A 15,511-nucleotide genomic window follows, 5' to 3' on the forward strand; every position below is an offset into this window, starting at 1 on the left:
CCCGAATAAGGTCACAATATACATCGGTCTTTAACACAAACTTTTACACCACAGCCTTAGCCCGAATGAGGTCACGATATACCGACAAAAAGACGAGAACCTCCTAGACAAACTACAACCGGACTTGGACGAAGAACGAGGAGATTTACCTGAGCTAGTAATAACTATCGGGGAGACCAAGTTTCTGAAAAGCGGAGAAAATCAAAAAGTTCAGGTAAAGGCTTATATTTATCCTGATTACGACGAGAGAAAAAGATCGTTGAAAACTCATAAGAAAGCAACAACATGGAAAATGACTTGCAAGTATATATAAAAAAAACTTATAGTTTTAGGCATTGTTTTAAATTTACTCTAAAAACATAGCATAGAAATATTTATATGCTGTTCAATACTTTAATATTCTTATTACAAACCTTTAACTAAATAAAAATTAAATTTGTTTTTATTTTAGTTTTCAACAATGCTTCGTGTTAAAAGGATTTACAATTGAAGAGTTATCAATAAAATTTATTGAATTTCGCTTATTAAGAAAGAATGACAATACTAAAACTGTTGTGGGTTCATTTAACCTGGCTGGTCACAACGGTAAATAAATTCAAATTTTTAAGGTTTGCCAAAAAACATAAGTAATATTGTGGTAATAAATTAAAGAGATAGTGTGATCGCAGAGTTTCTTTTTAAATTATGTTAGAATTTTTCCAACTTGCACGACGATACCATTATTTTAAAAATTGGTCAAGTAGTTTTTGAGATATCGGGTTTTAAAGATAAATATTGTAAATAGGGAAAAGCCCTACGCTCGCGAGTCACGTGACGCACGACGTCATCGTCGAAGTTCATATGCTGCAGACATAGGAAAATAACCTTATTTTGCCCTTTCTGAGCCGTTTGTTGTACCTTTTTTTTTAATTTTTTGCAGAAAACAAACTTAGCATAAAAGGCAAAATTTAGCCATAATATATAAGACAGTTGTTACTTTTTAATTGGGTAGGCTGTATTTAACAAATTATGAGTACGCTGTTAATTTTTAAAATTTACAAGGCAGAAACCCTTTTTTTATTTTGATACTTCAAGAACAGAACTATCAGAAAAGTGTTTGCTTATATACATCAATACTAAAACCACATATCAATTTTTCTTAGCCCTTATACCATGGAATGATACTCGCAGAGAACCGAACGACAAAGAAAAAGGAGTTATGGAAGTTGCATTTGCGAGACCGAGGCAGAAAATTCAATTTGAAAGAGAGTTCATTTTATCAGAAGAATAAAATGATTTTAAAATTCACCAAATATGTATTCATCTTAATTATATTTATCTGCAATTAACAAAATTCATATAAAAATAATGTATACAAATAAAATTTACAAAGCTGTCAATTTAAATGTAACTATATCAATATGGTTTTAGTATGTAAAGGTTTATTGAAAACAGCTTTTAAAACAACCACTAGGTAATGCCAAAAAGCTATTTGAGTTACGCTCAAGGAGTCTAGTGTTCGAGCCTCCTTATCGGCAACTCAAAGTTTACAGTTAGATCACAAACGTATTTTTTTACAATTAAAAATGACCTTAAAAATTATCAAAAACACAGAACGAATAAATATAAACAAATCAAATATATAAACAATTACTTTAAGAATAAATATATCTTTAACACTTCTTTATACCTTTAACAACGTTATAACTTTCAAAGAAGCTTTTACATAAATTAACAACCACTGTACCACCTTTGGTTAACCCAGACTTAGACTTTAAACTCGCAAAGACAAACACCATCAACCTAAGATAATAATAATAAAAACAATAACCTTATATCGGGGTAACTTAAACATAGTACGGATGTAATTTTGTTTATTCATTCGCACCGATGTTTGCCAACAACCGATTATATGTCATTGTGGGTAGTGATTAATGTTAAATTTACCGCTAAATTGTGCTAGGTTGTAAGATTGTTTTACTATTCATTAAACGTGTTTAAGTTCAAGGAATAGTTAAATAATTAACCTAGGTTTTTACGCAATCATTTTTTTTCGAATGCAAAGGAACGAAAATTAAAAAAAGCCTAATATAGATTAGATCCTCTTTTACATAATGCCAGAAAATAATTAAAAAACTAATTAACAATAACCATATTTAAACGTAAAGAATATTTCTTTAAAACTTTTTGAAATGTAGTAAAAATTAGCGACAGAGTTTAGATCAGAAATTAATTTTATCTCAACTAGTTGGTGGTAAATAAGAAGTCAAGTGGAGAATATCGGAAGTTATTAGATGTGGTTTTCCAGCACTTAACTTACAATAGAGACAGTGTATGACTCATTCTATACTACAACAAGCAAGTCGTTATCCTTTTTTGATTAACTTTATATTAACAGATAAGAATATTTCTATTATCAGTAATACCATAAGATGATAGTAATACGTATTTTTTGTGACCTACATTATATTAACCATAAATCAATTGTGTGTAAAGAGGTTTATGAGGGAGATAACCTTGGCTCATAAACTTTACTCAAGTTCAGCCTCCCTTTGATTTAGCAGAACACGAGTATATAAAAGTAATAAAAAGTTTTAAACGACTATAACCAAGTTATTGTAGAATCACGGAAGTTAATTAATTTTATCTTTAAACCTAAAACATTTCAATTTTGTAATTCCAAAGAAATTTGAACAAGGATACTTTTTCAAAAATAAACCAAATTTTGTTAGTTCCGTAATGTTATTCAATTTAAGGAGAAATTTATTTTTCCACGCCGATTCTCACTTATTAAAGAACCCTTTACACAACCTAATCCATAAGTATTTATTAAGATCCTTTTCTTTACTTTTACCCAAACATTTAACCCAACTACATAAGCTGGTCTTAGCCGAAGGATGCCCCTTCAACCCTTAGTTCAAGTTTCATAGAATTTTAAAGGCTAGAGTATACGGAAAAATTGACATTCGTTGCTAAAGAGTCTCAAGTATAAATCCAAGTACGATTTGTAATGATTTTCTGAACGGCATTTTAAGAAGCGGTTAAATTTTCGTTTACACGTCATCACTCATGTATTGTCGAAAAATCAGACGTTTTGACAAGCATGTAGATTTTTAAAGCCGTCGCTCGTTCAAGCGTGACGTAATAATACAACATTTGTGACGTCACCACAGCAGGTGGAATGACTCAAACCGAGCGATTCGTGGGAAACTTTCGTCCAAAAAATCAAACTGTTTTTATGTCGATGCTTTACCGCAGCAAAATTACGTAAATTTTATATTTAAAAAAATTCGGTCAACGTTATCGGCGACCGCGTATTGCGAACAACAATAACCGCAGCGAACGTAGGAGTTAAATCCACTTGAAGTGAACTTACGATGTTGTAATGATTTAAAGGTTATGCAAACTAGAACGCCTTTAAAACAGTTATAGGCTGAACTTTGGGCTGTGACACTGCAGAAGTCGGTCAATCTATATACAAAACCTTTACTTAATGGGAAAACGTTCATATTGTTCTCTCATAGCGTAATAAATGAACTCTTGACCAGTAGTTATCGGTCTATAGAGTAGTGCAAATGTCAGTCTGTGGTTTTTTTCTGTTTTCAACTTTTCACTGGCAAGAATAAACAACAAAAATTCTAAAACAAACTTACGTGCGAACGAAGCGGCACACCTCCTTGCTCTACCGACAAACTTTGTTTTTTAAATATACACGAGAAGACATCAAATAAAAATTGTCTTTGGACCCTGTCCCAACGAACAATACCATTCTTTTGGGTTTAGTAAGCGCTTACAGTAGAGCGTAATCGACTTACAGTCAGTAGGGAAAGTTAACTAGAGGTTACACTTCAAAAATAAGTCTGTTTTAGTCAGAATTGAGAAGAAAATGAAAGGGATTTTTTTAATACTCTGTAGGTGTACTAGGCTGACTTTGGCAGAGTATTTAGCAAAATTTACTCTTACTTTATAGGTTTATATCTATATTAAATTTAGTGAAACATTATGTAATTCCTTCCTCACACTATCACAAACAGCGAAGCACGTGACCTTTCACCTTTGAACCCTGGGCGTCTGTGTGTAGATGTAAGCAAGCGTGACGCACTTTGATGTCACGTGACCATCGAATTATGGGTTGTTGTTGATTGACAGGAGGAGAGCAGAAAAAAGTTTGGTTATCGAAATACTCCCACTCAAAAAAATCATTTGATCAACGAGCCCAGAGGAAAAGTTAAAAAAATTTAAAAGTCTGAGTGAGAATTAAATTCACGAACAAATAAATGAGCAATAACTGGATTTGGAATAATTTTTAAAACTTTCCACTTAAGATAGATCGCGCCTGGACAAATAGACAACTTAAGAAAATAAGACAACATGAGATTTTATGTGTTTACTTTTCTGATTACAATGATCGAAGCATCAAAGACAAAAAGCGAAGGTAAGCACAAAGTTTATCAATCAGCAATGGTTAATATTCGTTTATACTAAGGCTGTAAACATAACTACAACAACAACAACAGGACAATTAACAAATATTTAAAAAACTACAAAGTTTAAAAAATTTTAGGATTATAATGTTAGTATTTATATACATATATCTTTAGACGTTACTAAGAATCTCAAAAAGTCGTGTTAAGTCCATGGTACAACGGTTAACAAAAGCATATTTTTAGGGAGATTATACTCTTTAAGCTCTTTTTGTTCGCAAGTCAGCCAAGTGAAATGCACATCAAAATAATCATTTTGTCTAAAGGAATAACTAGGCAAAATATTTAATCAAAAACGAAACATCAAAATACTAATTCTAAACATCATTACCAGAAAATTACAAATATTATTAAATCTGTTTCTAAAAATATTAATATATTAAAATAATGTTTGGTATTTATGAATCTAAGGTCTATAGACTATATTCTATATAAAGATAGGAATATAGAAATTAACTCGTGCGAAACTAAATCATTTTCTCTCCTAAAAATTGTTTAATTTCGGTATTAGAGTTAAGTTAAATAGGATAAGTGTTGAAACTTTATACGGTCCTAATCCGCCCCGTTTCCTTTTCATAAGAACCTGGACTTAAACTTAAATTTAGTCTAATTTTTGACCTAAAAAGGTACACAACTTACGACTGTTTATAACAAATAATAAATCTAACTACATGAACGCTTTGGTGGGACAAATTCTTTAAAAATGTATCATGAATATAAAATAAACATGTTTAAAAATAAAAAAATATTAAAATTAATTTTTAGACAAATTGTTTTGTTTTATTGTTAATACAACAATTAAACAAGTAACAATTACTGTAACAATAGAAATCAATAGACAATCGCATATTGTCTAATGTTTATATTGGAAGAATAATAAGTTAATTGTAAAATTCACAATGCTTAAAATTCCTTAAACAACTGTGATACTTATATGCTTTGCAGCGCAAGTGCGTCGCACGCGTTTTTCGTAAAAGCGCTTTCCTAAAAATGTACGTTTTGCGTAAGCTAGAAGCATAAGCTAAAAAGAAGCTGAGCAAAATTTTGAACAAGCCAATAAATTATAACTTTTTAAGTTAGGCTTATAACCACTCAACTACTTCAATGCCCATATTTTACACAAAACATATTTATATATATTTTTATATATAAGACGCTAATGTTGTATTTATACCAAATATATTTTATGCAATAAAAAACAGTGTCATACAACGTAATGTAAGTATTTCAGGACATTTATATCACTTACCTTATGTTAAACAATCCATAACTTTTGTTATTCTTTCTTAGACATTTCGCCGACAATACAGCAAACTTGTGGTTGGCAAAACGGGGGTTGTGCACAATTATGTAACAGTGAACAAAACGGGCAAATTCGTTGTTCTTGTTTTACTGGATTCCAAATTTCACATCGAACTAGAGAATGCCAAGGTTCGTATCCGGGTGCTTTTGGGCTCGATTAAACGGTGCCCGAGCCATTATTTGGGAACCACAAAATTTGACCATGAAATATTTTGTATTCGAATTATTCTATTAAGTATTTTTCAATGATTTTTTTTAAGAGTTTTTAACTAATAAATATATAATAGCAAGCCAAGCGACTTTACGTTTTAAACTTCCTTTTTTAACATAGATGTAAACGAATGTACCACACAAGAAGGTATTTGCGATCATGATTGTACCAATATTCAAGGCTCCTTTATTTGCTCTTGTAGATCTGGGTTTCAATTACAACCAGATGGAAGATCGTGTCAAAGAAAAGGTAATCTTGTTCTTTAAAATATTTATTTTTAAACCAATATATGGGTGAAGTTGGTGATATTTATTAGACGTAAAATGTAAAGTCAGTAATTTTACAATAGAAATAAAATACAAACGTATATGGGTGATCAGACGACTAGACTTGTAAAATAAAGTTAACCATCACATTTGTCATCACAGTCGCTTGCTTATAGGGTACAGAAAGGGCGAAACCAGACAAATTTGCAATGTATATTTAACATAACATATAAAAGATAAATAACTCACTATTAAATTTATATTACATGTTTACCCAATATGACTAATATACTTTCCATGTCACGCTATATTCGGATTAAGTCTTCCGTTAAGCGTTCTCCATTTAAACTTAATAATCCACATCAAACCGTGTTCATTTGTGTATTCAGTAATCCCAGCGGTCTAGACCTCGAACTATGACGTCAGAATTTATGACGTAGTTAGTATTCACCCTCAAAGCAAATTAGGTGGGGCTGTTAAATACACACAAAACTCTAATCACTGTGCACACTTGTAAGAATGCCAATGTAAATAACAGAAGTAGACGGCGGCAGGTAGGAAACTACTGCTTCTAAATCCACAATAAAACCACTTATCCCAGACTGACGTCATAAAGCACACTTTTATGACGCGTGGCTTTGGATTTGGACCTTGAGAAACTTTAATAAGTTTGTTTTGACCTATATTCCCATAACTTATGGCGCCTGCTTCAAGACTTTACATTAAACGTTGATTATTTTGTAATTATTTGTGTTGCAAAAACATAAGAAAACCATTAACAAAATCAAGGTAAATATGTGAACGTTGACTGACGTTTGTTTTACATTAAATCTCAATAAATTCTTATGTATAAAGGAGTTCTGATTTTACAGGCTTCTTAAAATTTTAAAACTTGTAACGATATTAAAATGTATTAAAAGTTTGTGGGAAAAAATTGGTAGGTTTACAAAAATTAAGTCAATGATTACGCTGATCCCTCTTTTAAAATAATTACCTTTACCACAAATATGCATAGAACTTAAATACCTAGAACTTTATGTTCCCCTATAGCCTTGAACAACCTGTCAGTCAAAAGTAAAAAAACACATTAAAAACGCCGTTGTTTTGGAACCAAACACGTTTTGGACACGCTTTTAAGCGAGGTTTTCTAATTATTTATAGCGTTAAAACACACAACACAAACTTCCTTTCAATTTTCGACATATTATCTTTAAAGGGTGAACTTTACGGCTTGACTTTGTGGACAAAATAAGTTAGCACATCGTGTTTTGCATGCTTACACATAAGCAGTGATTTTTAGAAACTCAGTGCTATTTTTAAATACAAAGACAATCGACAAAAAGTGGAAAAAAATATCTAATTTACAATGTCATGATTTGGCATTATCAAACAAGCTAAGTCATGTCAAAAGTGATATTAACATACTTAAAAATATTTTGATTAAATTTTGCATATAGATAGAAGTATTTATGTATAAATTTAAAATAATTTGGTTTTAAACAAATTACAAATTGGAACTTAAACAAATTAAGTTGATGTCAAAGTCCCAAGGTTCGTTATCAAGTTAAATCTGTTTCTTGTCAACATATTGAATTACCTCAACTTTATACTTTCAATCCGTTAATTGAATTAAGAAGTTGTTGATGCCTGGGGCTTAAATAAATCTTGTTGGGAAAATTATAAATTTGCATTTTCTTGTTTCTCCTGACTTTTTTAAATTGGAAAATTTCTGAGAATTAAACAGTTTTTTTGAATGTCATTGCGGTCTGATATTCTTTCAAAACATCTGTTACAAGTAAACGTCAAAACCAATCAATCCAAATAAAACCACAATATAAAAAAACTTTCCAAACAGAAAATAGAAATCCAATTTATAGTAATTTTAAACATTTATAAAACCTTATGTTTTGTTAATATTTTTAGATCCAAATCATGCCAGAATATGTTCATCAAACTGCCAACATTTTTGCAATTCTTCGACAAGGACATGTGAGTGCTTTAACGGATATAGATTACACTCTGACGGCCGAAGTTGCATAAGTAAGTTACTAATGATTTTAACAAATTTGACATTTTCATTTACAGTAAAGTTAGTTTTTATTTACCAAATTCTGCAAATTGTAACGAATAACTGTGTAGTGCAAACCATTTATAGAAAGGTATTAATTTCTAAGTTCTTGTGGTTATATTTTTGGCACATTTTATAAAGTAGTTTGAATTCATAATTGACAATATTGGTTATTGGGTTTACGGAATGCATAAACGCATTAAAAAAAGCGCAAATAAGAACACGTGCAGCGCTAATTGACCGCGGAGAGATCTTGACAGATGTACTTGAAAACGTCAAAATAGATCTCAACCCTTGTTCGCTCGTGTCAAATTAGTGCCGTGTTATGTTTCCTATAGCAAGCTAGCCAGCTACAATTACCCTTCTAATCGTTAAACCCGTTTACAAAAAACGATTTAAGGCGCTGTCATGCGGATAGGCTTAAAGTGTTGAAATGTTACGAGCCAAAATAAGGGTAAATTTTGCATCCGTTGACAGATATGTGTACAGATGATTGATATACTTGGTTAGATAATGTTTACATTCCTTACGCGGTGCTTAACCTTAAAATCCATCATAACTTTACAGTATTATCACTTAAAATAGAATTTTATTTGCAAAACAAATTTTGGATAGTTTACGAAACTATTTATACTTAATAACGCTTTTCTTTATATTAGTAGCTTTTAATTAGCGAGCAATCATAATCAAGGTAACTGGTGTTACTCTATGTTTTGGTCGTTAAGTCGATCTTCCTACATCAAGGATAAATAAATGGAATAAAAACATATTTTTTACCAATAATTTATCCTATAAATCAATTGCAGGATTGTGTTCAGACGGTAATGGAGGTTGTGATCACATTTGTCAAGAAACTTCAGAATTTTCGTTCTGTTCATGCAGAAGCAGCTACGTTCTACAGTCTGATATGACCAGCTGTGCAGGTAAAGCTAAAATATTTCATATATCTGCATCAGGCTAATAGAAATAACGATTAAGGCTTTTTAAATGCTTGCCTTGCTTTTAATAATTGCTGTTTTTAATGCATTAACTAGCAAGCAATATAATAAACAAGTTTTATTATAACAACTAAGCCTATAGTAGTGATATTGATGTATATTTCGTAATATAGGATATACGTATGACGTCATGAAAGTTGTGCAATTTTACAATAAATTTCGGCATCGAAGATCAGCAGGTAAAAACTATATACAGTAGATTAAAGTAAAGTGTTGAATTTTAACCAAAGCATGACTTGGCGCAAACTAACATAACATTTGCTTCTTACAAATTGTATATGGTAATTTTACCCACCCGAAACGTCTTGAATTTATTAGATTACATTCTTTTATACAACAAATCCTGTTTACCTAAACAATAGACAGAGTACTAACGAGTTTAATTGCTCTGCAGCGACATCTTGCGCTAACGCAAATACTGTTTAATATATATAATTATGTTTCAGTGTCGTGTGCAGTTAATAACGGTGGATGTATTGCGGATTGCGAGGATACTCCAATAGGCGGACAATGTTCATGTGCCCAAGGGTTTGTGCTACAAAGTGATCACCGATCTTGTGAAGGTAAAAATATAACAAAGACAAAAAAAGACCTTAAGTCTAACTCTAGTACAAGGGTCTGAAATAATACTTTTGCCATATTTTAATGCTTGAACATTACAGATATCGATGAATGTACGACAGATAATGGTGGTTGTGAGGTTGAATGTAGAAACAATCAGGGAAGCTTCATTTGCTCATGTCCAGAAGGTTACAAGGTTGCTTCTGACCGTACCTCATGTGTTGGTAAGAAATTTGCTTTAATTAAAATCATTGTTACCAAAAACAGCGAAAAATTAAGTCAACTGGTTAAGGGTTAGAGTAGAGCATTACAACATCGAAAAATGCACGAAAGTTTATACGAAATTAAACCAAAATTTTTATCGCAATAAATAAAAAAATAAAATAAAAAACTACAACTTGATGACGTTTCATACAGATATAAACGAGTGTTTATTAAACGACACTTGTCAAGGAAGTTGTACAAACACAATCGGTGGATTTACTTGCAGTTGTCCAAGTGGTTACCAACTATTCTCACAAGTAAGATGTGGAGGTAAGAATAAGAATATTCAAAATGGTTTTTAAGGGCTACTACTGTACTGTAACGAAACCGCCATTTTCTTGTTTACGCTAAGTGTTATCTGTTCCTAGTCACGTGTTTACACCACAAGTCACGTGTTTACACTGTTATCTATATCACGTGATTTATTAGTTAAACGTTGCAATGGATGATATTTAGTATTCGTGGTACAAGCTTGTGAACGGTTGTTTGTGAACCTTTCGCAATAAAATAATATAAGATTAAAAACGGCTTTCATACAAAAGACTATCAGGCAAATAAACGTTACAGTACTTATGAGAGGGGATTTACTCAATTATTATACATTGCCAAGTGTGAAAAATATTTGATATTTTATATAAGATTGTTCTACCCACAAGTATTAAACTATTAAATTCTTCTATGTATTTAGATATAAACGAATGTGCTGTTAATAATGGAGGTTGTGCTCATTACTGTAACAACTTGAAAGGCGATTATTTTTGCTCATGTAAAACTGGATTTAAACTCCTCTGGAATCAAAGAGATTGTATTCGTAAGTACAAGTTTGTTTCAAAAAAAACGCTGAAAACCTATTTTTTTAATATTAACCAAACTTTTTTTTCCAGCTAATACGAGATGCCACAATCGCTTTAAAAAGAAACTTTACGCGGGGTTTGCGGCGTGCAAGGGGAAAAAGTGCATCTTTAAATGCATGATCGGGCAGAAATTTCAAATACTAAGTCCCGCGATACCAACCTATGAGCTCACTTGCGGTACGTTATTAACACAGCCCCCGAAAAAGATGTCAAAAAAATCATCGAAAAAAAGAAAAAAGGGAAAAGTAGAAAAGGAAAGACGGTCAGAACCACCTGGTTTCCCATGGCAACCACCTACATTGAACAGAAACACAACACTACCTATATGCTACGGTACAACTTTTTTTTAAATCCAAATAACAAAAAAATAATTTTTTGCTTATTTATTTTAAGTTGTTTCAATTCGTTTCAGATAATAATTTAAAGCTCATCTCGTTTAAAATGTCTACGGATTCCTGTCGGTTACTCCCCGGCCGCATCGAACTAATTGGAGATGCAAGTAAGATTTTTTTTATGTATATCTTTATTTTCGATGTGGGAAAGTCGAATGCGCGTCTTAAACATATAGTAACATCAGTTACTCCGATCCAGTCTCGAGTTGCCTGTGGCAGTTTGGGATATTATAGAGATTATAATTGCCCGGTAATTATGCTGCTGTTTAAGAGCTGGCTATGCGTAGTTTATACCGTTTATATCGCCTTACTCAAGGGCGCTACAGCATGAGAGCAGTGGGGATTAAACCCACGACCTTATGGTGGTGTAGAAAGTGTTCTTACCACTACACCACGCTGCCGTTTGTTTTAAGATTTAAACTTAATTTACAAGGAAGAAAAATGCCAAATAACTTTTTTTGTTTAGGTCTTATAAATTTCACCTACTTCGCACTAAAATGCAGAGCTTTGAAGAAAAAAAAAAGATCGAAACCAAGATTGAAGTTGTTTGTCGAAATGCAAATCTACTTACCTAGTAAGAATATCTTAAAATAAAAAAGCTGAAACCATAAGAGTCTCACAAAATGGAGTTATTAAAAACATTAAAAATTAAACGACAGGCTTCTTTTGTAACGCCGTGATTTATAGAATGCTTTTAAAGTGTGGTGTAGTGGTAAGAACACTTGCTACACCACACATGAGGTCGTATGTTCAATCCCTACTGCTCTCATGCTGTAGCGCTCTTGAGTAAGGCGCTATAAACAGTATAAACTCCTGCTGAGCCAGCACTTAATCAGCAGCATAATTATCGGGCAATTATATTCTAAAATATCCCAAACTGCCACAGGTAACTCGAGACTGGGTCGGAGTAACTCATGTTACTCCATTTTTAAGTCGCGCATTCGACTTTCCCACATCGAGGATAAATTTATATACAAAAAAAAAAGGTTTATTTTTTGCATGTGTATATCTTTTTAATTTATAAAGTTATCTTTTTACTGCAGAAAACTGCAGAAAAAAATGCATTCGTAAAGTTGTGAAAGGCAGAATCAGGATGATTAAAAACTCGATACAAAGGCAACAATTTCAACTAAGAACACCAACCGGTAACCTTAGGGTACGCTCAAGATCACCACCTAGCGAACGAGCAAGACCTCTGGCCTCGGGGAATGGATGTATATTGGGGAGAACGCCTAACCCGGGCCACAGGATGTGCAGTAGGTGTATTTACTTAACATAAAATAATTTTAAACGCACTATTACATTACTTTACTGTCATTTTAAATCGCAAAATAGTATCCTATTTTACTAGTCTACCATTTGTGCTTTAGGTCCTTGTAACCGTGGACATTTCTTCAATATTTCGTCGTCAGGTTGCTCAATATGCCCTCCTAAAACTTATCAGGACAAACCCGGTCAATTCTCATGCGAAAACTGCCCGATGAAAATGGCCCACTTTCCTCCTGACCCCAATTTGGGGCCAAAAACGAGTGTGCAAGAATGTCAAGGTAGTTGCTTATGTAACGTATTGAGTTTTGGGTTCAATCTTTATTTATACAATAACAATCTTATGTAAGCTTATTCAAATAAAATTAAATAAATACACAAAAAATAAGAATATGCATTCAACACTTAAAAAGAACTAGTCCAAAAAAGCTTACATACAAAAAACACAACTCGCAAACAATAAAGATAACAGTAGGCGTAAACACGTGACTAGAAGAAATAGAAGGTGTACGAACATGACTAAAAAAAGTAGATAATGCCAGTCCAATATCGTTACACTTATAACAGAAATAGGATCACTTGTTGATAATAGCCTTTAAAAATAAGACTGTTAAAGTAATAATTTGCGCGTACCGTAAAAGTTACATAAAACAATTTGTGTTAAGTACTACCACTGCAAAACAGTATCATTGGAAACATGTTGATTATAAAGTAAAGGAGGCATTAAAAGAACTAAAGTATAGTCTTTAAAGTACTAAAAGTATTTAAGCTTTAGCGTTACAAAGCTTAGCACCATTTACTTACTACAAAGTTATAATTTTCAATATTTAGGACAATGTCTTCCTGGACATTACTCAGTAGACGGTCTACACCCTCCTAATGGTAACCCATGTACGTCTTGTCCTAGAGGAAGCTATCAACCCTATAAGGGCCGAATCAGCTGCTATTCCTGCCCTGAAACGTCGACAACTCGAAGAATTGGCTCAACGGATTTTACGGACTGTATTATCGGAGCTAGATGCACCAGAGGTAGACATCCTTGTACTAATATTTACAAAGGGCAACTTAAGCCCCGACAGACCAATCTAACAGCACCTTTTTGTTCATTAATTTTAGTTAATTAAACTCTTGAGCGATAATTTTTTAAGTTTAATTTCACCATCACAACGACGAAGATACGTAACCCCGCAAAACAAATATTAAAACTGCTATAAAATGTATTTTTAGGTCATTTTCAAAACGGAAATTCTTGTAGAAGATGCCCTAAAGGTTTTTACCAGCCCAGTCCTAGCAAAACCTATTGTTACTCGTGCCCTGGCGACACAAGTACGGATTACGATGCCTCATCCTTGCTATCAGATTGCAAACGTAAGTTAATAAACGTATTCCATTAACTAGTTTTAAATGTTATTGTTGGATCTACTACCCTTCAACTTTTTTAGAGCAAAAATGTGGAGGGGTGATCGGAGAAAAATCAGGTTTCATCGAGTCCCCAAACTACCCCGGGAATTACCCCATAAACTCCCGGTGTGAGTGGGAGCTTAGAGCCCCCAGCAAGAGGAAGTTTTTGTTTATTATCCCGGAGGTGTATCTTCCTTTCGGGGATAATTGTGGAGATATTTTTACAATGAGAAAAAGAAAAACATCAGGTTCATTTCGGTTTTTAAAAGTCTTTTTTTAAATTTATCTTTATTCGGGATATGAAAATCCCATTTCACGGATCAAACATGGTAAAACTTAATTTACCTCCAGTTCACAGATAGCTTATACTGTTATAAATAAACTACCTCTCAACAAAGTGTAAAGCTTTTTGTCTTTGGTAACATAAAACAATGACCTCACGTAGAAAACGTTTTTACCAATATATTCAAGCAAAATATTATTGATAATATTTAAATATGATTAATTATTCAGGATCACGTGGCACCGGTATCATATTTAACACTTGCCAAACCTTAACTAACCCTGACCCATTACCTGTAAGATCTAGACGGGTTTTTATCGAATTTAAATCAAATCAACAAAATTGTTCAAAAGGATTTCAGATACCTTACGTCACGTATGATGGTAAGTTGAATATACAAGTGTTTAGAACATTATTTGAAATAGCATCACCACCAAAATCATCAAGAGTCCTAAGATTACAACTTGGCCTTTTTTTAGAAAATTACGACGAAATAATTCAAAGTATTGTCAAAGATGGAAGACTTTCAGCACTTAATCATTTTCATGATATCTTAAAGGTAAATACTATTACAGTTACCAACCCAATCTAACCATATGTTAATTATATTTATACTTACCTTTATTAGAACAAGAGGTTACGGAGGACTCTGTTAACAGTTCTCGCAGAGCCAGAGGAATATTTTGAAGTGATCAATCAACATAAAGAAGAGCTTTTTCCCGAAGATTTTATGATATTTTTAAGGAGAAAAGTGTATGATGCTTTTAGTTATCCAAATCCGTGAACTTACCATTGAAAGTTTATATAGTATAACAGAAAGAGTGGTTTTCATATTTTTGATGTAGTTTTTATACATTTTATTTGTATTAAAAATGCCAAAATTTTGTATTTTTTAACTTTTTTCTGCCAAAGTACTTAACTGCTTGCCTTAACATAAAGTTCCCCTTTATTATTATATAAATATATCACCAAAATATAGATATATAAGTTTCAAAATACATCCAGGTTTCTTACACTATTAAAGATATTTTTTAAACTATGAAGATCAAACTTTTTATAGCTCCAAAAAAATTTTGTTCCTTTTTATATTAAAATTGCTTGTTTTTTTGCAAAACTATTTGCCATGTATTATTATTACTTCATTTTTTTCAATAAAACAAAAAAGATACTTAAATAAATATG

At 32.2% G+C, this 15,511-nt stretch overlaps 1 protein-coding gene across 2 annotated transcripts; it reads left to right on the forward strand.

The window, feature by feature from the left end:
• Positions 1-3,980: 3,980 nt before the first annotated feature.
• Positions 3,981-15,474, forward strand: LOC145755146 (signal peptide, CUB and EGF-like domain-containing protein 2). Of its 2 annotated transcripts, XM_082571362.1 has the most exons (21): positions 3,981-4,414; positions 5,754-5,894; positions 6,097-6,225; positions 8,166-8,282; positions 9,117-9,233; positions 9,422-9,487; positions 9,755-9,871; positions 9,971-10,093; positions 10,287-10,403; positions 10,822-10,944; positions 11,018-11,320; positions 11,400-11,486; positions 11,846-11,953; positions 12,423-12,635; positions 12,750-12,926; positions 13,477-13,674; positions 13,873-14,013; positions 14,088-14,294; positions 14,560-14,712; positions 14,809-14,888; positions 14,958-15,474. In XM_082571362.1, the coding sequence occupies exons 1-21, from the start codon at positions 4,351-4,353 to the stop codon at positions 15,111-15,113; spliced, it is 2,937 nt and encodes a 978-aa protein (XP_082427488.1). In that variant the 5' UTR covers positions 3,981-4,350; the 3' UTR covers positions 15,114-15,474. The 2 variants fall into 2 exon arrangements, with proteins under 2 accessions (XP_082427488.1, XP_082427489.1); XM_082571363.1 differs by lacking the exon at positions 9,422-9,487.
• Positions 15,475-15,511: the final 37 nt, after the last annotated feature.

The sequence above is a fragment of the Corella eumyota genome, chromosome 6 (genome assembly GCF_963082875.1).
Source record: "Corella eumyota chromosome 6, kaCorEumy4.1, whole genome shotgun sequence".
Lineage (NCBI taxonomy): Eukaryota > Metazoa > Chordata > Ascidiacea > Phlebobranchia > Corellidae > Corella > Corella eumyota.

Bases quoted from the DNA above. Each gene is read 5' to 3' on its own strand.
- LOC145755146 (XM_082571362.1), top strand. From the start codon at position 4,351: ATGAGATTTTATGTGTTTACTTTTCTGATTACAATGATCGAAGCATCA. The intron at 4,415-5,753 runs GTAAGCACAAAG...ATTCTTTCTTAG, and splicing joins ATCAAAGACAAAAAGCGAAG to ACATTTCGCCGACAATACAG. The intron at 11,321-11,399 runs GTACAACTTTTT...AATTCGTTTCAG, and splicing joins AACACTACCTATATGCTACG to ATAATAATTTAAAGCTCATC.